General features: G+C 42.4%; 1 protein-coding gene across 12 annotated transcripts in view; it reads left to right on the top strand.

The window, feature by feature from the left end:
* UNC13B (unc-13 homolog B) overlaps window positions 1-27,627 on the top strand; it is a 223,055-nt gene that overhangs the window by 5,210 nt on the left and 190,218 nt on the right. For all 12 annotated transcript variants that reach the window (XM_052776337.1, XM_052776339.1, XM_052776338.1 and 9 more), the window contains exons 2-3: window positions 24,536-24,565; window positions 26,702-26,801. In XM_052776337.1, coding sequence (XP_052632297.1) covers window positions 24,536-24,565; window positions 26,702-26,801 — 130 coding nt within the window. The remainder of the gene's footprint in view (window positions 1-24,535; window positions 24,566-26,701; window positions 26,802-27,627) is intronic.

Below are 27,627 nucleotides of genomic sequence, written 5' to 3'. Positions count from 1 at the left end.
TCTTTGTTTTAAGTATTTAGGGACTACGAGCTACTTGAACCCCCCCCCCTGTAATTTTCCGTGGGATGAAGAAAATGTGCAGAGGTGCTTCCTGAATTTGAATAGCATCTGTTTTCTTCATGCTCACTTCGTGTCCTCTCAGTTGACTTCTTCAGTTTGGGATCTGCCAGGTCAAGCTTATTAAAGTTGTTATTAACATACTGTTTTAATATGCAACAAAGTACTGGATCTAATCCAAATGCTGAAAGACCCTAATTTTGAACTGTAACAGTCTGAGAGCTAGTTGCAATTTACACAATGGCATATAAAGTCCAAGCAAATGGAACTGCTTTTTTAAGTCCAGGACCTTATTTCAACTATTTGACTTGGAGGCATGTGAAATGGGTATATCTGATGGCAAATGATCCTCTTAAAAAATTTCCTTTGGAATTTCCTCCTGCATATTTTTTTTTGTGCCTTGTGATCAAATTTTACTCGATGTTTTGAAAAATACTTTAATCACTCAGGGAAAGCTGTTTCGGTGCTGTTCCAGGAGAGCTTAAACCAGAGTGATGTGCCTAATAACTCTTGCTTTCCTGCTTTTTCATTCAGATAATTTGTTGTGTGGTCTTGCAAACAGATTAGGAGTTGCTGTGAGAGTGTGTAGGGTCTTCGCTTACTCTGCTGCTTTAGTAGGTTAAAGCTTACTAGTACCTGGCATTTTCTTGAAGTGTGTGAAAGCAGCGTAGTTTGAAAGGTTTCTCTTCAGCATTTGAATTTGCTCTTCTTTGCAGTCTTTATTTTCTGACCATACTTCTAAAGTTTCTATAGAAATGAAAATTGCATTTAATATTCTTGTGTTGATCTCATCAGCATTAAATGGAGAACTAAAATCTGCTTTATTCCTGTTGCCAGCTCATGCTTATCTGTGCATGCATTAGCCACCTTTGCCAAGGACTTTGCTGAAATAATGCTCTGCTTGTCTACTGTGACCTGTAAAATTTGGCAGATGCTTTCTGTGATACAGATTCCTATTCTACAGGTATATCCTGGGTGTTTGAATTAAATCTCTCTGCATTTAGCAGGATTTCAGAGGGGTTTTCTTTTCTCTTAGGCCTTCCTTATACCTGACCAGGCTGCTGTACATAATGCTGCTTTTATTACCTGCCTCCTCACTGGGTTCTGTGTCTTGCCTGGTTTTGTATAAATGGCAGATGCCCAATCTAGGAGCAAAAATGTTGAAAATGTGGCAGGCATTTGGTATGGGAAACCCCACTAATCATGACTGGTCTCTCAAGTGGCTAACTGTTACTCTGTTTTACTGGCTTTCCACCATATTATGTCATTTTACGCTTTAATGAGACTATCCTGCACTAGTAGGTCGTATGTCTCAAAACATTCTGCATGTTAAATCTGTACAGTTTAGATCAGTCTTTCCAAACTGGTGTTGAACAGTAGGTGTCATTTTTTCAGAACTTTAACTCCTTAGACATTTCAGACATTGTCTGGTGGGCTCAGTGGTCTGTAGGTACCTGTCCTCCTACAAGTGTGCCCTGAGTGTCACCTCAAGTGTCATACTCTGTTCTCCTTGGAGCCTGTTTTCTAACCTCTCAGGATGCATTTAAAGCAAATGTCACTGGGCTACAGACTTCTTCACTGACATCTGAGTGGCGGTTATCTAGACCTTCTTATTTTTATTATTTGCGTCTTGGATGTTTAACATCATCTTCACTTTCTGATGGGCTGGAAAGTACCTGGTCTTACAGGTACTTGCCTCTCCCCGAGCACGGGGCAAATGTTTATTGGATGCCCATTCCTTCTTCACCATTAGCAGTTAAGTCAACTAATGGGATGGCAACATCCTTGTTGGTGTTTTGTCTCTAATATAATTAAGATTTTTTTGTTATATTTAACTCTCTTGCTTTCCCCTGCATCTAACTTCATACACCTGGGGCCACCCAACCTGTGTTGATACTGTTTATTTCTTGTACAATTTACCATGGCTATAGCTCTTTGGGGTGGAATGGACTTCAGCTGTCCTTCTTGTCTGAGGAGTAGTGGCTTTTTGGCCCCCTAGAAAACTCTTAGTGAATGATTCCTGCATCTGATATCACAGTTTCAGTTCAAGTTTATTCTTCTCAGTCAATTTTCTAATAATTATCCTCAGCTTTATGAAATTAACCCGCTCTGAAATGTCCCTCCTGTATTGCTAGGGATTGTCTTTGGACAATCCGTGTTGTATTTGATTTGATCACAACTACTGCAGGTAATTTTTAAATAATTGTTTTGTAAAACAATCAAATTTTACTTTGCAATTAAGTAAATCAATTTTACTTTAATTTTACTTTTTTTTACTTTACAATTAAGTAAATCGTACTGGGGATCCAAAATAGTTGTTCTCCTGTTTAACGGTTTTTGAGTTGGAATGCTATTTACAAGTTTTAAAAGAACTGCAGAAGTACTAGTGGGCATATGAACTCTCCAGCATTTCTCTGTTTAACTGTCTTTATATGACTAATACTGTATTCTGTGATGAGTTCACAGATGTCAGTTAAATACATTATGAAATACACTATGAGTGCTTATATTTCTAGTTCAGCTAGGAAGAAAGCTTCAAGTTTAATCCAGTTTAAAAAAAAAAACCACACAGACAAGAAACCTCTGGTTGGTAGTTTAATGAAAAGATACAAGTGAGGTTTATTTGGCATATCACAAAGAGCTGAGATGTCTGCCTCCTTCACCAGACTTTCAAAATAGATTCCTTAATGTCCTTTGAAGTTATTTTCACTGTTATTAACTTTGAATAATTGAATAATTACACTTCTAACTAACAAATAACACACTCGGTACCTACAGATATTAGTGACCTTTTCCTTCTTGCACAGCGTGGAGTGCAAGAGACCAGCTGTGGCTATGGGATCAAGTTAGAGGATGAGAAATCCTTAGCTGAGGAATTCTTTTGACTGATGTTCATTGAACTTCATAAGCACCATGTTACGGCATGGATTCATGCCCTGCTGTTGTGGAAAGTGGCAAGGAATTGGAACATGGTACTGGCAGGTACGCTGCCTCTCTGACAGCTAGGTGAGGGCATCTTAAAAATGAAAGGAAACGCTGCCAGCTAATCATTGTGACTCAGTTTATGTTCCCTCTAGCACACTGCTCTTGAGTGTCGATATGTTCATCCTTTTGTCAGATGAGCTGTGGTGGGGTTTGGAAAGAACTGTAAGGGAGTTGGGTACCTGCATTCAACAGGGAAGCATTATGTTCAGGGACCTTCAGTTTATGGAAATCCTATGCTGAGAGAAAATTAAATTGAGATGTTGTCAGGTATATATAAACCTCACCCGCTTTGTTCTCAGGATTTACTTTTGCTCGCCAGGCTTACATTTGTAAAGGTCTGAACATTGCTGGGCAGGGTGCATGGGTTAGACACTGTGTTAAAGGGATTAAAAACCTGAGTTAGTTCCTTTTTTGCTTGCCTGTATTTGGGGAATTGGGACATTTAGAAACATAAAAAAGATATGATCTTTCAAGAACTTTGTGCTGACCTCAGACTCCTGGTGCTCTTCCTTGCAGTTGAACATCCCCAATGAATGGGAAGTGAATTGGACTGGAATAGCACGTCTGATGAGGGATAAGAGGAAGTGCCTTGTTTGAGATAATCTGTAGCCTAAAACTCCTGGCAAGTTTTAAAAGAAGTTTGGCTTCCAGTCTTGACTGTGTCCCTTTAAGGAGTACTGGTTTTAACCTTATTACTTAAAGCTCCTGTGACTTAAGTCTCTTAATTCTTTACAGCTAAATGCTCTGCTAAACAGACTCCAGCATTTCCACCATGGAGACATAATTACTAGGTATAAAGTAACTGCAGAATTACGCTTTCAAGTATTGGCACACTCAATGCTTATTTTCTCAGCTCAGGCCAATGTAGTAATACTCAGTTGAAGAAACATCATTTAAAAATTATATGCTAAAGGACTTATTGGGTCACCCCTCTGTCCAGATGAAGTCTGCAACATATAACCAACCTGCTGTGATCTTTATTGGCCTTTCCTGAGGAAAGGAGTTTGGGTCTGGAGGTAAGTATGGTGGCCCATTAAACCTTTCAATTTTTTTAAGCTTTTATGGCAGCACAGTGGTGCAGGTCCTGTGACAGGGGTGCAGGCATGTTTGAATAAGGCAAAGAGAACTCATGAAGGGACTGCATCACATGAAACCTGTTCTGGAGGACGATAAGGGGCTGTTGTCCAAGGTCAGGGCTGGGAGATGCTTGGTTGGCTTGGGAACAGACAAGCATTGTTGCTTGAACTTCTTCTATGATGTTGTAACAAATGTGTCCTGTATTGTCCTGCTGTCTGTCATTTTTGCAACTTTGTGCCACCAGACGTTCTCTCTGTTCAGCTGTACCAGGGCAGCACTTGAGCTGGGGAGTGGTGTGGGTAGTGGTGCTGTGCACAGAGAGCAAACCCTCAGAGTCAGACACTTATTTGGAGCCTCGTGTGCTGATGAAGGTGCACTGTGCACTGGTGTGTCCTGATGAAGGTGCACTTCTTTTCCCTGACCACCTCCTTTGGCTTGCTGTAATTTTTGGAGTTGTCATAGATTTATCCTTTTTTTTGTGCCAATGGATACCTGATTGAGGCCAGACAGCTTTATAAACTTCAAGCGTGGGGAGCTGTGTGCCTTATTCTGCTCTGTGCTGGTTGTTGGCATCCTGAGTATCACAAGATGGTTTCTTACTGTAAGGCGGATTTTTTTTCAGCAAATCCTTGACCAGATTGTTCAAAGGCTGCTGTGCAAACCGAGTTCTTTCAGAGTTTTGTGGTTGTTTCTTTAATTGCTCTAAAACGTGTTTTAAGGATATTTCAAAACAGTGCCATGTAGTCAGGTAGTGATGGAAAGGCTAGGCATGAAGACACTGGGTCAAATTTCACTTAAGCTGTGTTGTAAACCGAAAACTTCTGCTTCGCAAACATAGCAGTTTCCAAGGAGAATATATATATATATATGTATATGAGAATATGTAGCTATTTAAATTTCTCAGAGAGAAACCTTTAGAGACATTTTCCTTTCCTGAGGGCTTGTATAAACCTCAGAACGTGTTTTCAGGAAATGTCCAGGGACTTCAGACTTTCAGTACCTGTGACGATTCACATTTAGTCGTCACACAGTCTTCTGTTGCAACAACCACAGTCCTTTGCAAATGAAGTCCCTGTGGAGTGTTATGGCTGCAATTACACACTGCAGATCTACAAACTGTTATTCTGAAAATCTTTTAATAACTGTTTTTTCCTATAGGGCCTGGACTACCAGACACTAATTGAGGTGATGCCAAGGTAGCTTATCAGCTTTCGGTGAGGAAGGAATTTGACAGCTGAATAAACTACTACACACATTTTAGAAAACTATGTGTCATTCCTATTTTGTTCACCTTCCCAATTTCATGAGTTATTCTTCGTCATTAGACTTTTTTAAAGGCAAGCAGGTGGTGTTCTTCAGAAGGTCGTTTGGCTTCTGTGGAAGGCACACTTCATGTGGCTCCTCTTTGAGGGTCTGAGGGGCCATAAATTACTAGAAAGCTGAGATTGCCTTTGTTTTGGATTTGGGAGTTCTAACGCTATCAAAATCATTAATCTATGAAATGGCATTATCAAATCTTGGTTTTTAATGAAATAAATTCTTTTTATTTCCTGGTTCAAACATCCCCCAACCTTGAATTCCTGATCTAAACCTAAACTTATAATATATGACTTGAATTTGGCAGGCAACATGGATATGGATCGGTGGGGAGGGAAAAATGGATGTGAAACAGTAATTTTATTTCAGCCTTTCCTACCTGGTTTAACTTGCTGCATGTGCAAAATTTTATTAGATTTTGACATATCAAATTAAGTAAGTGGAGTCTGCGTATGCTCCATTTTAGTTGGAGATTTTTTGAGGAGATTAACTGCTTAGAAACTCCATAGTTATAAGACCAGAATGGATTGTTGTAATCATCTAATATGACCCTCTGTAGGACATAGTACTTTTTAGTATAACAACTTGGAGTCCTCTAGAAAAAGATCAGGTTCTGAATTAAAATTGATGAAGGATTTTCTGCAGTTCTTGGGAGCTTTGTTGTTTGTCATCATGTGTGACAAATTTATGCTTTTTAGACTGAACTGGTTTTCTAGCTTCAGCATCGCAACAGCAGAAGCTGGTATGCCTTTCCTTAGGTTGGAGAAGCTATTATGAAGTTTGTACTCCTCGCCCTTCCAGTACTTAAGGATTAGGAAAAATGGAGTTTGGTAATGTCTGTTACTGGAGTAGAGGTACGTGGTGGTTCTATTATGACTAATCTGACTATAATGAGAAGTGTTTACATAATTTTCCATGGTTAAAAAGAGATCAAGACATGCCATGACCCATTGGATTTCAGTGTTAAATCAGTATTTTGTTGCACTTTGGCTAGGTGGGAAGAGTGTGGTTTAACAGAGCTCTATGGACAAACTTTTTACTTCTATTGTAAACTTGAGTTTGAAGTTACCATTCTGTATATATCTGACACTTTGGTCAAAGATGCAGGAATGTTTTCAGGCTTTATTGGAGCAGAGCAGCACATGACAGAAGTCTGAATATGTATGAGTTAACCCTGTGCATGCTTGCTGTGGGCCTGCATTGTATTTTTTTTTCCTCACAAAGCATCAGGAAAGAGCTGGTGTTGGAGATGAAATAGGGATTACATGATCCTGAAGTGACAAGTGATACATTTATATAAACTAAATGGTGAGAAGCATTTTAATTAGTAGTTTTGAGTTTGTTTCCAAGAGGGTGCAGACACATTAGTGTTAAGAAGCAAAGTGGGGAGCTTGTGACTAAAGTGGTGGGAAGGGAGCTGGTGATGTAGGACTCAGAACTAGCCCTCATAAGGTTAGCAGGAGCCATGGGGAATGGGGGTTATGAGGGGAACAGAGATGTTGGAAAGGATGCCCTGCTCTGGAAAGAGAGGAATAAAGGTGACTGGGAAAATTCCACTGTGTGTTAGTGATGCAAAATTGTAAAGCAGCATTAGTGTGGATAAAAGAGAACCAGCTGGGCTGAAATTGCTTTGGGAAGAGCTGATAAGAGATTTTGCTGTGATAGCATAAGAGATCTACCGCACGTAGTCCAGGATTTAAATGTGGGTAGAACTCTTGTAATATGGTTAGAGAGCGGTATTTCTGGGTATTGTCACTGTAAGAGACTAACTCCCCACACCAGAGAATGAATGAATGCTGTTGGTAATGGTTGGGTACAGAGAGCTGTGTTATCTGGCAGTTTCATCATCAGACAGTGACTGAAGCCATAAAATCGATGGAGTTAGCTGTAGATGTGGCTTTAAGAAGCTGTCCTGGTTTCAGCTGGGATAGAGTTAACTGTCTTCCTAGTAGCTGGTACGGTGCTATGTTTTGAGTTCAGTATGCGAAGAATGTTGATAACTGATGTTTTCAGTTGTTGCTCAGTAGTGTTTAGACTAATGTCAAGGATTTTTCAGCTTCTCATGCCCAGCCAGTGAGAAAGCTGGAGGGGCACAAGAAGTTGGCACAGGACACAGCCAGGGCACCTGACCCAAACTGGCCAACGGGGTATTCCATACCATGGGACGTCCCATCCAGTATAGGAACGGGGAAGTGGGGGCAGGGATTCGCCGCTTGGGGACTGGCGGGGTGTCGGTCGGCGGGTGGTGAGCAATTGCACTGCGCATCATTTGTACATTCCAATCCTTTCATTATTGCTGTTGTCATTTTATTAGTGTTATCGTTATCATTATTAGTTTCTTCTTTCTCTGTTCTATTAAACCGTTCTTATCTCAACCCACGGGTTTTGCTTCTTTTCCTGATTTTCTCCCCCATCCCACTGGGTGGGGAGGAGTGAGTGAGCGGCTGCGTGGTGTTTAGTTGCTGGCTGGGGTTAAACCACGACAGAAGCACAGGTCATGCTTCAGAGAAGCTGGACATAGAAGTGAACTTGGTTTGAGTGATCACAACTTAAACTATGTTAAGTTAAACAGATAAACATGTAGACCAGCAACTGTCAAGCCTCTAGAGAAACTGAAGAAGCTTTTTGGTGAAGCGAGGAGCTTGAATACAGAGGAGGGCATGAAATTCAGTGAAGCTACAGGGGTAAATATTAGCATCTCAAATAACAGAAAAGGCTCCACCTAGGAAATTGCTCAAGAGCTGATGATTCACCTGATCATTGCATCAGGATATGGTGAGTAAACACAGAACCTCTGAGAGGTGTGGGCAAAAAATCAGGTTGTAAAGGAAGGTGAATCTTGAGGATCAGGAAGTCCAGGGCTAAGGCAGGGGCTTCTACCTCAGCAGACAAGGTGATGTCTTGCAAACGGTATTAAAACAGATAACAGAAGGTGCTTTGGTCACATGAAAGTGACAAACAGCCAGTCTCACAAAGGAAGGAATTGGACTGCTGTGCATAGGGACAAGGAGTTGAGTAAAGATGATCTGGGTATGATCCCTGAACTGTAGGAGTTGTTTCTTATGAGGATGACACTGAAAATGATGCACAGATATGTGGGGTGGGAACAAAACTTTTAATGCCTTGAATTTGAGTCTGGTCATCTGTAGGCCAGAGTGCTAAAACATGCAACATTTGAAATCTGAACTCTAAGCAGAAATTTAACTACTGCTGTAAGGAAGCAGTGGCACCACCTAACTGGAGAACAAGAAAGGTGGTTTCTGTGGGTTGGCAGGAAGATAAGGAGATGGGTGATAAATGTGGGTAAGTATAGGTCTCAACTTCAAAAGCAGACAAGACTGTGATAATATGCAAGGTTTAAAATAAACTTTAAAGAGAGAATAATAAAAACTTTATAGACGGGTGGAATCAGTGTGAAAGGTCATCGGATATAAAATGTGGTGTGGGTTTGCAAAAGGAAGATTGTGCTCGGGTAACCTTGTTTCTAGATGAAAGCATGCATCTATTTGGACTTCTGTAATATCTCACAAATCACCATAGCAGACATTTCTTTTTGAAGAAAACTGGAGTTGGCAAGACATGTGAAATGTATAAGGAACTGACTAGCAGAAGCTAGTAACGTTGCAGAGACTGGTGGGAGAAGCAGATAGATGTCTTCCGCTTGTGGTGTGGCAAGAAAAGTAGGAATGTGTGTGTCAAAGTTGTTTCTAAGACAAGTCCTAATGGCATAATCAATTTGGAAGTAGATAAATATAATGCATGAAGGATTCAATGACCCTGAGAGGGACAGCAGTAGTGAAAGTGAGTTCATATTGTGTAGAAGAGTAGTGCACTTAAAGGCAAATGACAAGAATTTCTGAAAAATGTAAAACTTGGTGAAAGGAGAAGTGTTGGGGAGTCCTTGTGACTCAGCACCATGGTGCTGGTAAACAGAAACTGATGGGATCTAGGACTTCTGTCCATTAAAAACATTGGGAAATTAAACATGGGGTGAGAAAAAACATTAAGGTGGAGGATAGTGTTGACATAAGATATGGAAGGTATAAGTGTGCCATTAATTAAAGCGTAGGCTGGAAGTCAGGAATGATTTTGAATGGCTTAAGTGGTACAGATGATGGGAGAACGAACATTAGAGTTGGTGACCCCATAGGGCCCTTCTGGTCTTACGATCCTCACAGCACTAACTTCATTATGATGCGAATTACTGCTCTGACAACTACTGCTATAGACAAATTGTATATTAAGGTAAAATTTTGATGTAGCATCTTGCTTAGTTATAAATTTGAATAATAAAAAAACAAACTACATGTGAGGGAACTTGCTCATACTCAATTGTTACCTGAGGCTGTTTATTTTAGTTAATGATTTTGCTTCTAATGGCATTTAGCCTGATGGAATTTCACTTCAATTTTTACAGAGGCCTAAATGCAAGCAGACAGCATTGGTTTCAGGATAACAGTCTTGGGCATAATCCTTGTCACTAGTAAGACCTGGTTGTGGTTCAGTTCTTTGAGTACACGCTGCATCAAAACAAAAGTATTGACAGGTGAATGCTAATGTGTTTGGGAGATGCAGCTCCTTCAGATACTGTAAAACTGCCATGGGGAGCAGCCATTTGGCTGCTTCTTCCAGGGGGAGTTAAAATCATGTGCTTGCTCAGGCATCAGTCTCTAGGCTGAATTTTAAAAACACATTCTGGCTTTACAAACTTAACTTAAAAAAACCAAACACCCCCAAACCATCCTTCTCAGCTTCCTTCTGGGGGAATATTCTAAGTGACTGATGTCCCAAGACCTTAAGCAAAAGAAAAAAACAAATGCAAAATGTAGGGACTGATCGAACTACCCTATTTCTACAATTCCTGTGTGTCCTCCAGGGACTGGTGTTGTCTGAACAGTTTGTGAATGCTAAGGGTAAAGTCAGGCTGCCAATGAATTAGTCTGCCAACAGTATTCTGTTAGATGTCCTGTTCCTGCCTGGGAATCTCATTCAGTTACACCATAACTCATATAGGAAACAGTTCTCTTTCTTGATGCTCACAGTCAGCTTATTTGTATCTCCTAGATATTAATCTTCTCTCTGGTTTGTGAACTCAAGCAAGTAAATATTTAAGTAACACAATATTAGTATTTTCATTAAAACTGTTTTTCAAACTAGACCAATCCTGCATCGTTATTTGGTGAAGGAAAACACAGGTGCCGGTTTTCCTGGAAGCTTATCACTTACTGTAGTATGGTGGGATGTTTTTGCTTTTAAAAAAAAAAGTTACTGAATCCATCACAAATGTGCTGTTGCTTTATTTTTGAGTTTCTCTTTTGGTGAATATGCTAGACTTCTGAATTTGAACAATGATACTTGTTAGTATCAGTTTTTAGCTCCATGCCTTTCAGGGCAAGCTTGTGCTCAGTCCTGCTTGACAAGTAGCCGTGTTCCAGTTGGTTGATTGCTTGCAATCCTGTAACTTAAATCGAAACTGCCAGAAAATATACCAAGGCTGTGATTAGGTAGTGATCACTTCTGGTGTAGTTAGTCAGCAATTTGTCTTCCAAGGTGCACCTCATTTAAACTAAATCTGAATAGGGAGTGTAGAAACCTGAGTCATTCAGGGGACTATACAGATGACTTCAGTGCTTTTGTTGATGAGGAGAGAAGCACATGCCAGCCAAAGGAAAAGCACACAAGTTGTTTTATTCTATCTGTAATTCCTGCTTTTTATTCTTTTTATGGTACCAGACTAGTTTTGTCTTCTAGCAGCTGTTACTTCGCTGTGACCAGGCTGTGTGATTTGACCTAATAACTTTGGCAAGATTCTAGTCATTTAAGTGGCCTTTATGTGTACGTACAATGTCAGAGCAGCAGCTGCATATGCTTTGTCTTGAAAGAAATTATTCTCTAAAGAGGTGTATCTTATTTTCAAAATAAAAAACCCCAAACAAACCAATCTGTCCACTCCTCTGGTTTCTGAATTAGTTTTAAGGTTTTCAGGGTTTGGTTTTGTTTATTTTATTTTTGCTCTTTGGCTTGGTTTTTTTTGCACTGAAGCTTTTCTTATAAACTAGTTGAACTATTGGTTTGTCAGCAAAGTCAGTTAACCAACTCAGACTGGCTCCTAGCAGACTTAATACATTATCAGTCTGTCTCTTTTCCTGCCTTCTGGTGCAAGGATATAGCTTTCATTATGCATATTTCCTTAGTCTTTGACAGCTGGGGACATATATGAGTTGAAGTCTGTTTTGTGTAAAATTAAGTAGCGTGGGTTTTGTTCCCTTTATTCAATTAAGGCATTTCCCCTAACTTAAAATAATATATTTCTGAACCTTACAGAACTTGAAAGAAGGATAATTTATGCCACTAAAAATTGGAAGCCTCCTTTATTCTCTGCCTAGTAGTGTTTATCTTCTATATCTAAAAATTCTGAAAGATTTAATGGATTTTTTTTTTTCCCTAATCAGGCACAGATTCAGGACTAGGGATGCTGTCTCTTCTAATCATAAAACACTTAAAAGTTCAGGAGAAGTCTGTAACCTGCAGGGAAGGCCTTAAAGCAAAGTAACTGAAGCACAATCTAACAGAATACATCTTCTGATAGAGAGTCGCAAACACAGTAACTCGCTCCAGTACGTTGCACCCACACTGCCTTTTTACTAATGAAATAAAATAAAGGCTGCAACAGGATATTGGAGAGAAGAGGCAGCTTGGATTACTGTTTAGTTCACCTCTTGGTTGGGGAACCAGGTCACCTGACAGAGTTGTCTGTGTTGCCAGCGTCAGGAGGATTAACCTCTCATAATCTCTGTGATTTGAATAAGAGATTTTGTTCCTGTCCTCACTGCTCAGTTCAAAGCAGCTGCTGAGCAGAAATTTCAGTGAATCTTCAGCAATGTGTCTGTGTTGGTGAGCCAAAAAAGGAAGAAATAGATGTTAGAGAATTTCTCCTAGCTGTGTTTTTTAGCAACTAGTTTTAGTGTTTGAATGGTAGGTGTATATAGGAGGAGCTGTTCTATAGAATTAGGGAAGTTGACTACATCCTCAGTTTCCTTTTTGTTTAAAAGGTGTTCTGTTACACAAATAGTATCAAATCCATTTCTCCATCACCACACTCTGCTTCCCCACCCCCCTTGGAGAGCAAACTTTGGACAAAGCCATCATCTCTTGGTTTGTAAGCACAGCATAACAAAACTTCATTGTGTGTTTGTTTTCCCACTTCTCAAGAAAAATGTAACTGATCCAGACCAATCAGTTGGAGGTGATGCTCACCTGCTTGTGCTAGGTCAGGCCAAAGCTAGAAGGGATTACTAAGTCAACTAATGCTTGTGTATCTACCCTTGAGGAATGGTGGTGGTAGTAATAAGGGACTTAGCTCTGCTTATAGCTCCACAAAATCTGAAGGATTTTCTTTTGTGTATTGTAATTGCAGGGAGGCTATTTATTTTCGTTTTTACAAAAAACCAGACTGTATTTGCTGTGTCAAACAGGTAGCAAAACATCTTGCCTGTCTTTGAGTGGTAGTCCATTTCTTCTCAGTGGAGAGTGATGTGGATTAGCTTCTGTTGTCTGTCTACTTTAAAATATCTGATGCTGCTGTGAAGTTGCAGCAAGGATGTATCGCAAAGAGGCTAAATTGCAAAGCGAGGTCTCTGAAGCATGCATTCCCCCTTGCTATTGAAGAAATACCAGAGTAGAATTCACCTCAAATTGCCTGTTGGCACCCTTAAGGCTTGGTTATATTGGGCATGGAGGAGATTTGGTGGTAGAACAGACCATATGAAACTCTACTTCCCAAAATGTCACGTCTGGGTCATAAGCGTAGAACGCTGGGGACATATTAGTATATAGAGTAGGTACTGCTGTATCATCATGTCATGCTCTTTCCTTGGAATCATCTAGGTGTTTGTGTGGACAAGATACTAGGCTAAATGGGCTTGTTCTGCAGCCCTTCCTATTGTGATATGACTTCTCTTAGTGCAAACTCTTGCTGAAGGTGGGCAAAGAGCCCCTTGGTCTGCAGGGCGGAAGACATCTGGTGTGGGACCCAAGTGTGAGATGTCATTGACGTCAAAGTGGCTCTTAGGGAATTCCAGCATCCAGTTTGAGCAGTGGGACTGTCAGACTTATTCAAACAACTGACGTTTTGCGAACAGTAAAGTATGAATCTGACTGGCTTTGTCTTGGTGCTGGTGAGGGCAGAGGCAGTAACCACAAGGCAAACATCTGTGAGATGGCAAAAAGCTCACTGTGGAGTGTCGTTTGTGATACTCTTGTGTGACTAGGTTGCAGTTCTCGGTGGAGAAATAGGGCAGGGGAACTGACACTTCAGAGTCTTTCCTCGGTGAAGAAAACAGTCTGAAGATAGTTTGAGTGCTCCACTAACTGTGTCTCAGAGCCTGAGCCTTTGGTTTTGAGTAGCAAATGGATGTTGAGGTGACAGCTAAGAGTGAAGTTAAATTTCAGGTAGGTGTTAATGTGTCTGTGGGAAGGTTACGAAGAAGCAAAGCACAATTCTAAATAAGCATCTGAGTATACTGGCTCTTGCCTCGCTAGAATTAACTTGTCAGTTTGCATTGAGATCGTAATTATTATCAGATAAGTTGAAAAGGTGAGTAATGACGTGTTTTGGGTTTGTGTGGCAGGGTTTTGGTAGCGGGGGAGGGGCCGCAGGGCTGGGTCCTGTGAGAAGGTGCCAGAAGCTTCCCCGGCTCCAAGCCGGACCCGCCTCTGGCTCAGGCCGAGCCCATCAGCGACAGCAGTAGTACCTCTGGGAGAACGTACTTAAGAAGGGGAACCTGCGGTGAGTAGGGGATTGGAATGTGAGAGGAACCCCTCTGTGGATACCGAGGTCAGGGAGGAAGGAGGGGAGGAGGAGGGGATGCCCCCGCAGCCGTGGTGAGGCGGCAGGCTGTCCCCCCCCCCCAGCCCACGGAGGGGAGCGGGGGAGCAATGCCCACCTGCAGCCTGGGGAGAAAGGAGCCCACGCCGGACCAGGGGGATGGATGCCCCCCAGGATGGCTGCCGCTCCCTGGGGAAGCCCACGCTGGAGCAGGCCGTGACTGAAGATCGGCCTGCAGAGCAGAAAGGACCCATGCCAGAGAAGTTCGTGGAGGACTGCAGCCCATGGGAAGGACCCACGTGGAGAAGTTCGTGGAGGACTGCCTCCTGTGGGACGGACCCCACGCTGGAGCAGGGGATGAGTGAGGAGTCCTCCCCCTGAGGAGGAAGGAGCGGCAGAGACAAGGTGTGAGGAACTGACCCCAACCACCATTCCCTGTCTCCCTGCGCTGCTGGAGGGGAGGAGGGAGAGAGAACCAGGAGTGGAGTTGAGCCGGGAAGGAGGGAGGGGTGGGGGGAAGGCATTCTAAGGTTTGGTTTTACTTCTCGTTATCCTGTTTTGATTTGATTTGTAGTAAGTTAAATTGATTTTGTTTCTTCCCCAAGTTGAGCCTGTCTTTTGTCCGTGACCATAGGTGGTGAGTGATCCCTCCCTGTCCTTATCTCAACCCACGAGCTTTTCTCCTCATCCCACTGGGGCTGGGGGCAGGAGAGTGAGTGAGCAGCTTCATGGTGCTTTGTTACTGGCTGGGCTTAAACCACGACATGAGGTAAAGGGTTTTGTGGAGAGCAGCACACAGACTTGAGGTATCTTTGAGGCACCTTGTATTCCAGCACAGGCTGTGGGGCTCTTGAGAGTTGGAGCTAATGCTTTCTGTTAGGACGATAACGAGATACATTGCTAGAGGAAAGATTTTTTTGTCTGGGCACTGGGAGGCTGTCATTCCAGCAAGTCCCAAAATGGGCAGAAGCTGGCTTATGATTCTCAGCTTGTTCTAGTTTCCTGAAAGGTGACTTGAGCTCAAAGGGGTTGATCTGCTTTGTGTTGGCAGAGGAAGTGTCCTGAGGCTGGCTGCCTGCCAGCTGAACTGTGGGACCATGCATGCAGGAGAAACGGGGATAGATAGTCCCGTAGCCTGGAAGAGTGTCTGCAGGGATGGGAGTTCCTGGAAGAGTGTCCTAATGTTGGGAATTCCGGCACGACATGTTCCACTCTTCTCTTCAAACTGCCGCCTGCTTCTCTCTCCTGTGCAATGTTTAGCCACACAAGCTGCCTGGAAGTAGAAGCTTCTGCACTTCTGTTTCCAAGTATATTTCATGTAAAAACTAGAAAATATTTTATTGGCTGTTGGCACTCTGGATTCAGTGGCAGTGCTAATCTGTTTCAGGAGGTTGTAAAGTTCAAGGCTTGCATGTTCCTACTTTCTTTACTGCTTCCCAGCATCTGTTTCCAGCTTTTTTTGGCTGTATGGTTCATGAATATGCTTTTTTTTTTTTTTCACCAGACAGAAGAAACAATATTGTCAAGCTTATTTCAGCTGCTGCTTATCTGAAATCAATTGAATGCTTCCTACTGTCTTTCAGGAAGCTTTTTCTGGGATCAGATATAAGTAAACTTCTTGCAGTTTCCTTACTGCAGACCAGAAGTTTACTGAGTGCTAATGCTTAATGTAATAATGATTTGAACTGTGGTTTACAAAATAACTTGTCAATGTTTTAAGCATTTTATTGGTCAGATCTCCTGAGGCTTTTTGGATAAAATGATCTGCATGTTTTAAAATGCTGGAATCCTTTTGCTGTACCTAATGGTCATGGTATATTGATTGTATTTTGCCAGTGTAGATCCTGTTCTGTGCTAGCTTTTTAGTAAAATCACTGTGTCCACTTAAAAGTTCAGAGATGAGGGGAGTTCTGGGTTTTAGGACCTGCTGTTTTGTGTCTCTTCCCTCCCTTCCTCTCTGTGAACCTATCCTGTCCTAGTTGCTCTACTTCAAATTTTGTTTTCAAACCAGCAAATAACAGCATGACCTTGCTGCCTGATACTATTTTCTAGAGAAGTGCTGGTGTAAGAATCCTGGAAGAGCAATCTGATGTCTACTCTAGTAACTTCAGGGAAGGAACCAGTTGCAGACCTCTTTAGTTTTCCTCTTGCCTTTTGTTTCCTGTCACAGTTGCTTTCTACAATTTGCATCCATAGTTTCAGTTCAGTTTTTCTTGTCCTGTATTCTCCTAGTAAGATGCTTTGCTTTCAGTTTGAGTTTCTTTGAGATACGGATACAATTTTTCTGTCCAAAACTCTGTTCGCAACTGCAATCCCCATGGCATATCTTCTGCAGCACTTACTTATAATTTTGTAAATTGCTGTAGCATTTTCTTCACCTGTGAATTTCTGTTGCTGAAATAGTTCAAGGAGTATTTCGGGTAGGTGAGTTCTTGAGCTAAGCAACAAACAGGAATGCATATGAAACTCTACAGTTCAGGAGGTTGAAGACCTATGTGATGTTAAGTCAGTGTGTCAGATCAAATCTAGTAACAGATTAACCTGTAAATGAGACCCAGATGTCTCTCTAGCTGTCTGAATCTATTTTGTCATTGGAAGTGTTTAGAAGCTTACTTATATTAACTGCCTACTACATTAAACCATCATAGAAAGTAAATTGAATTGTCACCCCTTCTGTTGCATGAAATGCCTTTTAGAGAAATAGTTTTTTTAAAAGAAGGCTTGTTGTGCTGATGATGACTGAGTTTTATTTAAAAAAAACACAATTGAACAACCTTTGCCACAGGGTCTGCAAAGTTGGTCCTCTGCTCCAGGAATACTGTGAGAATGTGCTTTTGATTGGAGTGTTTGCAACTGCCAGAAAGGGTTTCCTACCAAGTTTTTTAATTTTTTCTGTTTAAGTTACCAAGTAACTTTGGTAAGGATGGAAGAAGCAGAACACTATGAAGCTCTGATGCAAGCTGAGCTGTGCTGTATATACTTACCAAGTTTTGTGCAAAAGCTGAGCTGAAAAGTGACAGTATCTGCAGGAGATGTGAAATTACCTAGTTCACTAAGGTGATCAGACTAGATGATTGAGCAAAATAGTCAGATACATCTTTCATTTGATAACCAGTTCAGCACAGTATATTAACCGTGGATTTGCTCAGTTTTGTGTAAGTTGGCCATTGTGTTGTCCTGCTAGCTCTCCCAAGTTCGTGTGAATGAAACAGTGGAGAATATTCCAGATATCCTGCCACTGTGCTATGTCACTCTGATGCCCATGGGCTATGGCAGTAATAGATATTTAGACAAGACAATGATATATAGCTTTTATATAGAAAAGCTAGGCTTTTTCTGGGTAGGTTTCAGTACTTTGCTCACCAAAGTTTGGCCGATGCAGGTGGTGGGATGCTGAGCCTGGGGCTGTGAAAATTCTGGCAAGAAACAAATTTGGGGTGAAGCTTAGTAAGTAGAATCAGGCAGCAGCTGCAGTGTCCCACTGGGACTGGAAATGTCTTGTCAGCCGCAAGGTATGGGGTGTCTGGGCTGTGGAGAGAAACACAAGGGGTGCTGTCTACCTGCGGGTTGTGACACTTGTGTGCATGCAAGCCCTGGATCTTAACTGACCAGAGAATTTACAGATGAACAGAGGAGCATCTAGTGAGGTTTGGCAGTGTGGAGGATTATTGGGATGTGTACTTCATGTAATGTAGTGCTTTCCTGGATTTCCTGTAGGAAATGGTACTGAAGTTAAATGGGGTTAGTATTGGGTGTGTCTCCTCTTCGTAGAGGAATCTGGAAAACCCTTCCAAGCAGTCACGTGTGTCCCAGCTGCTATCAGTCACTGTCCAGTGGGCAGAAAGGGTGGAGTGACTGGTAGAAAGCTGATTGTTGGACATTGTATTGTAAATCAGATAAACTTAGTAGCTTTGTGTGTCTCTGGACAGGGTAATGAATTTGCAGATTGTCTGAGCAGGAAGATGCTAATTCATGTGAATTAGGAGGGATTCTAATTCATTCTCAAGACATCTGGCAAAATGGTAGATCAATTTGCTACCACAGGCAATTGAGTAGAATCTCTCTTTTTGTTTTGTTTTGGTTTTGTGTTTTTTGTTCCCCCCTCCTTCCTGAGAAGAATCAAGGAGTGATAGTTGTTGCTTTTTTAATGTGGTTGGTAGCTGAAGAGAGCCTGCTTTCCCTTTGTTTGATGTGGTTCCCAAGGCCTTGAGAAAAGTAAGTCAAGTTATCCTGTGGGCATTTAGAGTGGTCAGATTGAAAAAAGCTCTTTGCTACATGAACGGGAACTGCAATGTAAAAGTGGTTTGTTTTTTTTTTTTCATTTTGATGAACTATTAAAAATTAATAAACTCTTATTGTGTCCATTCCATTTATTCTGGACTACTTATTAAAGCAGATCGATTGCTTGGTTCAGTTGAGGTAAATTTAGTGGTACTGATGGGTTGCTGTTGAGGCTATCTGGATTCTTCCACAGTTGTCTTTGTCCAACAGGTGATGTCAAACAGGTGAAGGACTGTTTCAGATACTAAGTCAGAAAAATTCTGCCCTTAGGTGCAACCTTAGTTCTTCAGGTACTGATGGAAATCTTCACTATGTTCCTACTCTCTGCCAGTTACCAAGCAAAGTGGCATTTTGCAGTCACTCTTCTTCCTTCTGGCAGCAGAGCAGTTCTCTGGTCAGCCCAGCCCTCCATTCACATCAAGCAATAACAAAATGTTATCTTCTGTTTACTGCGAATGCGGTCTCAGCTTTTACGTCTGTTGGTACAGGAAGGTCCCCACTGTGCTTCCATCACATCCTTCTCGAAGGGAATACACTGGGGCATAAAGTGCTCTCTTCCCTGCTTGAGTGGGACAGTGTTTCTATGTAAACCAGTGGTTTGTTTCCCCTGGCAGAAAAACAAAGTATAAAGTAATAAATGTGACTTAAGTCTCTTGTCTCTCAATGGCCCCTGAGGCTGAAGGAATCTCTCAGCTGCAATAACCACCCTAGCTCAGCCGGGCTGTGCTGTGAGAAGATGGAGCCCAAGCAGACCCTGCTCTGGGTCCTCTGCAGTTACAGCAGAGGCTGTTGAGGTGCTGCTGAGTGCCGGCAGGTCCCTGGGGCCTCCTGTGCAATCATCCTTCCTCTGAGCTAGTTCAGGAAAATATTTTCCTTCTGAACATAATATATCTCTGAATGGATGAGACCTTTTAGACCTGTCTCAGGCTGGGAATACCAAGGTGGCTGTGACATGTCGAATCTTCATAATAGACGTGGAAAACCATTAAACTGCTGGTTTTCTTAGAGTTATGAAGGGATGAGAAGAGTTTCATGGCACAGTCAGTACTGCTGTTCTTCTATGGCCTGTGCAATTGCATTTAATAGCATACCTCTGATGCTGCTGGGCCTTTTATAGGAATCGTGTGAAACAAATCAGGGGTGAGGTCACTGCCTGGCCTCTGTTTTCTCCAGCCTGGACCACCTTTTGGGTAGTGGGAAACGCAAGGCTTCCTTGCCCTCACGTGGAAGGTGAGGCTGTGCGTGGGCTGTGCATGTAAAATGTTTTGATATGCAGGCGAGGGAAAGGTCCCTGTGTGTCAGGGTGGGATCCCCAGGGACAGAACAGTCCTCATTAGATGTGCCAGTCTTGCACCACTTGCCAGACTCTCATGGATTTTATAAAAAGCTTCCAAGAAGTGAGTAGGAGGTGTTGAGTTCCTGGCTCTGCAATGAGTAAATGGGCTATAGCTGTTGATGCAAAGTTCAGACAGCAAAATCATTACCAAAGGTTCAGTTACAGAAAATGTAACAGACCTGAAGGGCTAGAGCACTGCCTAGACAGTGCTCCCCTCCCTTCTGTGCATGTGCTGCAAGGTGCACAGGCTGAGATTTTGGTGTGTTGACTTAGTCTTGGGTAGTATGAGCTGTTTGCTGTAGTCTCTTATTTCTGTTGCTTAAGCAACCTTTGCACCTAGTGCTACGTATCACTGTGCACTGAAGTCTGAGCACCTGGGAAAGGTGAGAAAAGCACAGAGTGAAATGGAAATATTTATCGATTCTGCTGTTCAGCTGGGGACAGTTACTGTAGAAGTTGGAGTGCTCTGGAAAACACATTAATGTTGCATTTGTGTTTCACAGGGAAGAAGCAGCTATTTGTCAAATTGCTGATCATGAAATTCCATTTTGAATGCTCTGCTTCCAGCGTTGCATTTCTTTTTAAAAGCACTAATTAAACTGCATCCTTTCATTCTTCTAATTTCTCCCACAGCCCTTCCATGGCACTTTATTGGCCTCTGTGTAAGGATGTAGATTTTGTTGTAGTGTGTTGAGTGACCAGCTCGTAAGTCATGTGCTGGATTTAGTTAGGATGTAATCTTTTGGCCATCTGCTCAGGCACTCCCTGTGTCTGCATCCCTCTGATTTGCAAGCAAATGTAAAAGGTTATCTCGAATCTGCAGATGTTCAGAACACCCAGGTTCCCTGTAACTGAACACAAGCGTGTTCCTTCTTAGGAGGTTTGAGCAGTGTGTTGTCTGAACTTCGCAGTAATTTGGCATGCTCAGTTTTAATTCTCTGCCTGGTGTATGGGGTACCTAGTGAGGAAAAAAAATTATCCTTCAGACTGATTGAAAAATAAGTGGATAGCAAGTATTTCTCTGTAGAACTGAGTTTAAGAATACTCTGATATACGTTCTGCTGTTGTTTTTCCACTCTCCCACAATGATTCTGGACCTTTTTTGCAATCTCTGGCTTGTATTTTCCTTTCCTAGTCTTTAGGAGTCTGGCTCTCCAGCCTTTTGTAACTGACAGCTGTACAGCATCTGGAATCCTGTTGTGGCTTTTTTTTTTTAAGTTGCAGGCAAGACTTCAACTTAACTTAATTTTTTTCTTGTCTCTTTATTTAGAGCAACACCAAAATGGTGAGAGATTCCCAGAGAAAAAAAATCTCTGGATGAATTGAATGTTTACATCACTTTTTGTTGCTTTTGTATCTGTCTCTCTAACTTACATCTCGTTATTTCAGTGCAACCCATCTGCTTTCTAATAGCTCCTTGAACTGAGGTGCAATAGCTGTGTCTCTTATATGCCCAAGTCTTTTTTTTAGTGATTAAATGAATCTTCGTGTGCACAGTGAGAGAAGATGCATGTCTGTGCATCTGTATCATGCAGTGCTCGCACATGGCAGTGCAAAGCACTAGGTCTCTTTCCTTTCTAATTTTCTGTTGTTTTTGTTCCCTCTGTGATGTCATTCTCATACAGGTTTGCAGTGGCGTAGGAGGATTAGAGTTCAGCATAGTTCCATGTTTGCTTCTGAATGGCTGGACTTTGTGCTGCCTGTGTGCTGAGAGAAGCCATTTGAAACTGAATGGAATTCAATGTTCCCAGATAGTTTAAAAATATGTCTTCCCCAGAGCCCAGAAGTGCCTGTGGGATAAATGGGAGTGAGTCAGGAAATCTCTGATCTAGACCTTTGACTTACTTTGTCTTCAGGTTTTTACTTTGTGGCAACACAGAAGCAACTGTATCTATAAAACTTCGTCTTGCTGAGTACTCTAGAGAATGGTTTTGTTTTGTGATACAGGTGCTATTTCATAAAATATACTGTTTCATATGGCTTGATTTCAGCCTGCTGTCCTCCTGCCCCTGGAGTAGCAATGGGTTTTCAGCCTTTGTTGCAACACCGTAAGTGCAACAGTGAGTAATTAACTGCTAGTGCGTCAGGCTTCTTCACAACTTCGTTACTCCTTTGTGTCCTTTCTTGAGCACTGGGCATAGAGGAGCTCTAACCAGGCAGGAGGAGCAGGTGTGGGTACAGAGGTTTCCCTAGGGAAGCTAACCTTATTGTGCCTTTCCAAAGCTGTGGTCCTTTGGCAGTGACATGGTGCATACTGTTCTGCACATTGCATCCGACCCGTGAATTCCCTGGGCTGATGAACAGGCTGGGTCTTGGCAGTGTCTAACAGCTCTTTCCAGCTCTGAACTCCTGGACACTCACCCTGTTGTATGGGGAACGCTACGGTCTCACGACCAGTCCTGATCCTGAGATGCTGTGAGAGTTGTACGTTTGCAATGATTTTTACACACCCGTAGGAAGTGCTTTCCAGTGGGCTAACAAAATAAAAACATGTCCAAGTCGCTTTTGTGGGAACTTTTTGGACATGCTGTGTAAACTTGCAGATAGAGCAAAAGAGTTACTGCTGAGATGAGACTCCCATGTTCATGATCCAGCTCTTATTTATAAGCCCCACGTCTGCAGCTAAAGGTATAATTTATTACATGCGGGTTGTCTAGAGGTACGGGGTTCATTCCTAGTAGTTACTAAAGATATAAGACTCCATTTAAGGGTCCGTAGCAGGCCTGTGATCTTCATTTAGCCTCGCTGCTGCCCCAGGATATCCCTGTTGCTGCGAGCCCTGGGACAGCTCTTGCTGAGGCCCCACACAGGCACCCTTTTCAGCATGCCAAGGCAGCGCAGGGTTTGCTGCCTTTCATCAAATGAACTTGTTAATATTTAGAGGTTGTGACCATAATGTACAGACAGCACCTGTCTCTTAGTTTGCATATTGCTTGCTGCAGAGATAGTGTCTCATCTTTGTGTCTAGGAGCCGTTGGGCCACTCTGGCTGCTTTTTTGGCAAATAATACCAAATTTCCACACTGGGGTTGCCTCCACTTGCCTGCTGACAGCAGTGGAGCTTGTTATGAACAGGGAGAGAGACCAGCTGGAGCTTACTGTGCAATCCCCTGCGCTCTTTCTCTTTTTTTCCTTCCCTGAAGCATATGCACTTGTTTCTTTGTCTCCTTCCTCTTGTAAAGGTGGGGAGAGGGGAGGATCAGAGATAAGCTGGTGTCTGCCCACTCCAAGGCAGTATTTCATGAAATGCATGCTTTTGTGTGGTATCCAAAGGCACCTGGAAAGTGGGTAGATTGCCCTGCCTGTTTCTCAGTGGTTAAACAGACTGACTGATTTGGAGATTAAAAAGGAATCTGCATCTTCAGTCAGCAGGAACACTGGCCCCCACCATTGTATGTTTTGCTTGCACCATTAGATTTAGCATCAGGAATGCTTCAGGCCCTGAACCTGGGAGAAAATGAACCTGTTTATTTTGGACCCAAAGGCTTGTAGGCCTGGCAGTCTGGGTAAAAGCTGCAGCTCTTCTAACTTCTGTTTGAGATGCTTCTGCCTCATACTATGCCTGGTACAGCATTTCCTTCATGCAGGCATCTGTCTGGACTGTAAATGCTTGCAAAGGAGAGTTTCTCAAATAGCAAGGGTGTTGTCCAGCATCACACTTCATTGCAGCTCTGTGCATGTGACTGTGCAAGGGTCATTATTTTGTTTTATTTTTGAATGTTCCTTTCTAGAACATTTATCTTGGAGGTTAGACTCTGTGAGCCATTAGTAAGTGGTGGGTGCTCTGTTTTCTGGCAGAAACTTCACTACACCAGTTTTTAAATCTTTTTGCTCCCTGGTGTATCTTGCTTCCTAGCTTGTTAAATATATTTTCTTCTTAGTGTTAGTTTTCCACTGGGAAAACCAGCTGGAGCCTAGAGATGACTTCTCTGAGTGCTTACACTTAGCAATACCAGTGAGGATATGAGCTTGCAAAAGAGAAATGGAAACAAAATGTCCCCTAGGTAGACATGGACCTTTTCCATCTGGTGAGATAAGAGCCAGTGCTGTTTTAAGTTTTAACCATTGTTTTTGATAAATACTGTCCTGGAATTAAATTAACAGAGGAGAGCTTGGAAAAGTGACATTTGGGTTTAGACTACTGCTTGTTTGGCATAGTGGGTTAATTTGATGTCATACTATAGAGCAACTATTCAGACTTGATTATTTTCAAGTTGTGGTTGAAAGTCTGCTCTGCACTGTTAGGAGAGATTCTTTGTTTATAAAGAAATGTTTATTTCTTCTAGAGTGTCTGTAACTTTGTAAGCAAGGTGGTATGAAATGATGTCTTGCTAAGCAGCAGTAACTTCTGGTTACAAAGGACTGGTTTTGAAATTGCTTTGCTTTAGCTATATCACATTGCTTTCCAAACATTAATCCTGTGATTATTTTTTAAATGCACTGATTTAGAGAGGTGACATGGAGTACAGAAGAGGTTTTGTCTCTGGATCTGATAAACTGTTAAAATGAGTGCAGGTTTCTAGCTATCAGGCCTCTACTGAGGATGTTGTCCAATTAATGTGATGCCCTGTGACACTCTGACTCAAATGAAACTGTAGCAAGACAAAAACACTAACAGCGTCTTTTTTTTTTTTTTTCCTTTTTATCTTTATACAGTAAAAAAAGCTAAACTCCAAGGACCACCAGGTAAGCCATGCTCTACTGCTTGTTCACAGCAATGATGACACCTGCTTTCTCACTCCTCATGCTGCTTCCTCCAGTTTTCATTTACCTCCTCTCAGCTCCTCCATGTTCTCCTTAAGAGTGACAAAAGCTACCCTGAGAATCCAGGCAGCCTCAGTTAGTAGAAAGCTTGGTGCTGTGACCTGGTGTCACAGTGCTAAGAAACCTCTACCTGCTCACCAGACCTGAACAGGTGATGGGTTAGGAAAGATGTTCCCTTACTGTCACCAATTCCCACCCACCTTGCCCTTTCCTCTCACCCTTCCTCTGTCCCTGTTAAAAACAGGATCTGAAAATGTCCACTGAGCAGAGCTGGTGTGTGCCTGTCTGGATTCAGTGCCTCCTTGATCCTGGTTGGGATTGCTGGAAGGTACCACAGAAGTGATTCATCCTCTTTTGGGGCAGTCTGTAATGGCTGTGCTTGGGACTGAAATCCTATCCGCTAGGCTTTGTGTCTGCATAATAACATAAAAACAAACAGCTGGTGACACCCAGAATTTATACTCTAGGCAACTATTTCACTGTGGTTCAGTAGCTAGTAAGGAAACTCTTAGAAGGCAAATATGTTTATTGAATGAAATTTGATGTACAGTTTACAAAAGAATACACAGTTTGCTTCTGGAATAACACCTATTCAAGTGTTTTGATCTGAAGCAATTGCACAGCTGTATTCATGACTTATTTGTTCAGCTTTATTCTCTTGATACAACCATCCTCAGGTTATAGCAGAAAGTTTCCCAGGTCTCCTTGTCCATACTCTATGTCAGGTCAAGATCTGTTTGTGCACCAACCTTGATTTTCCAGGGAAGGAAAGCTGAGTGCCCAGACTACAAGGGAGATAGTGTGTACTTTATCCTTTCTCCAATCAAGAAGCCTGCTTGTGCCTGCAAAATATTTGTCCTGTTATCTAGGTTTAACTCAACCGAAGCGTGTGGTTTCACTGACAAGCCCAGTGTCCCAGGAGGATGCAAGTGATGTAGGTAGATATGAGGGAATCTGACTTTCAGTGACTCCCACTTCTTCCTGAGCTTCTGGATCACGTAGTTTCCCTTTCCTCCCTTTCTGTTAGGATATTTGAAGCTAGATGCTGGGACATGCTGTAGTAGCCCGCAGCAATGATGCCTGCAAATTTTGGCAGTATTAAAGTGGCCTGTGATCTAACTTATGCTGGGAATAAATGCAGCAGAACATTGAGGTATTAAAATATGCACACTGCTTTCTAGCCACTTAGCATATGTCTTCCTGCAGGCTTGATGAAACTGATAAGATAGGTTTGAGGTGGTAACTCCCCTTAAAAGGGAGTTTGTTCATTCTCAGATGCTGATATTCAAACTTTGTATGTATCTGTGCTTGGCTGCTTTTGGTGTTATTAGCAAAGAGGTAGCAGCAACTAGGAAAAAACTTGTTCCAGGCTTTTTCTTCAGACTTAAAATAAAAAGCAAAACATCTAAACAAAACTTGTCTTGTCAAAATGTGATTGTAATGTGGTTCTTCTAGGTCAGCTGGTTTAATCAATATAGATCAGTTTTAGCACATTTGGCATAAATCACTGTGTTTTCCTTCTGCCACTGACTGGTCTGTAAAGTTCTTTGTGGATTCATGGGTAGAAAACCAGGCTGGAACTAGGAGAGCGGTTGGGTCAGAAGGGAAGAGATGGTACGATCAGCCCAACTGCTTCTTGTTTGTATGTTTTGCAAGTTTGTTTTTTGCTCTGCATTGTCTGCATGATGGGCCCTATTCCTTCAGACTGTCTTTTCTTACTGTCCTCTGCATTTCAGTAACAGCATCTTACACACAAAGTGTCTGTGTTCTTCAGGATTTTACACTCTTCGTCCCTGACTTACTGCAAGTGCTTAGTTGCCTGTTTTTGTTTGTTTGTGCATGAATTTCTAAAAAAACTGGTGATTGAAAATTTGATGGTAGATGAAAAACATTTTGAATGTTTGGCTCCTTAAGCCAGTGATGTCTTCCCATATGGGCTTTTTGTCTTCCCATATGGGCATACAGGATGCAATGTATGGACTGAAAACCTTGAAATGCTGCACTTATGTGATGAAAGGGTATACTGAAGGGGATAACTTCTTGCCACTTATTCCCCAGATAAATTCAATACATATGTGACCCTGAAAGTGCAAAATGTGAAGAGCACAACGGTAGCCGTGCGAGGTGACCAACCCTGCTGGGAACAGGACTTCATGTTGTAAGTATGGTGTTGCACAGTGATGAGGTGCTTGTGGTCGAGTCCTTCCACAACACTGACAGTTGCATGGAGCTGCTATTGTGTTGTATAAATTGGAGTACTTTAGGTAAAATGCAGAAGTCTGGTGAACAAATCATGTGCTTTTTTGTTGTACACACTGACCTGTGCTGAATGAGATGTGCGTTGGGAGATTGTCTCTGCCGGTGCTGTGCGCTGGCTGGAGTAGCCTGTGTCCTTTAACAGTACCAGGTTGCCTGGATTCCTGTTCTTAGACCTGTGTGTCAGGGTGCAGCAAGGGCTGGCTTGCTCCTGCAGGGACAGGGAGCCAGAAGCACAGTGTGGTAGGATGGCTGGTAGGGTGAGATCCTCACCAGCCAGGACCCAGTCCCACAGTACTTGAGCAGCGCAAGCTGGGCAGGCTGAAGGATCAGGCCAGTGTCTGCCGAGAGGTCAGGTCATCAGACAAGTTTGTAGTAATGAGGCCGGTCTGATGTCAAGCTGGGAGTGTGAGTTAGCAAGTCAGGCTCAGGTTGTGTCTGGTAATGGTAATCAGGGTCAGACATAGCCCAGCAGTTGCCAGTCAGGTCCATAGTGACGAGGCAAGTCTGAGATTGAGCTGGGAAGTCAGTCTGTGGTTTGGGTCTGGACTGATGGGGTCCGTGGCTAGATACAGGTACAGCTGCATCTGAGCTGGAGACAAGCACACCTACAACATAGCTTAGGCAAGGACTGAAGGCCCATAGCTGAGCTTAAATGGAGCTCCTGGGACATAGGAAGAGGGTGTGGATAGAGGCCACTGGTGAGGCTGATTGGGGCACTTAAGGGC

Source organism: Harpia harpyja, chromosome Z (assembly GCF_026419915.1).
Source record: "Harpia harpyja isolate bHarHar1 chromosome Z, bHarHar1 primary haplotype, whole genome shotgun sequence".
Classification (NCBI taxonomy): Eukaryota; Metazoa; Chordata; class Aves; order Accipitriformes; family Accipitridae; genus Harpia; species Harpia harpyja.
The sequence above is the reverse complement of the archived record's forward strand: the minus strand, read 5'-3'. Positions and strand labels throughout refer to the sequence as shown.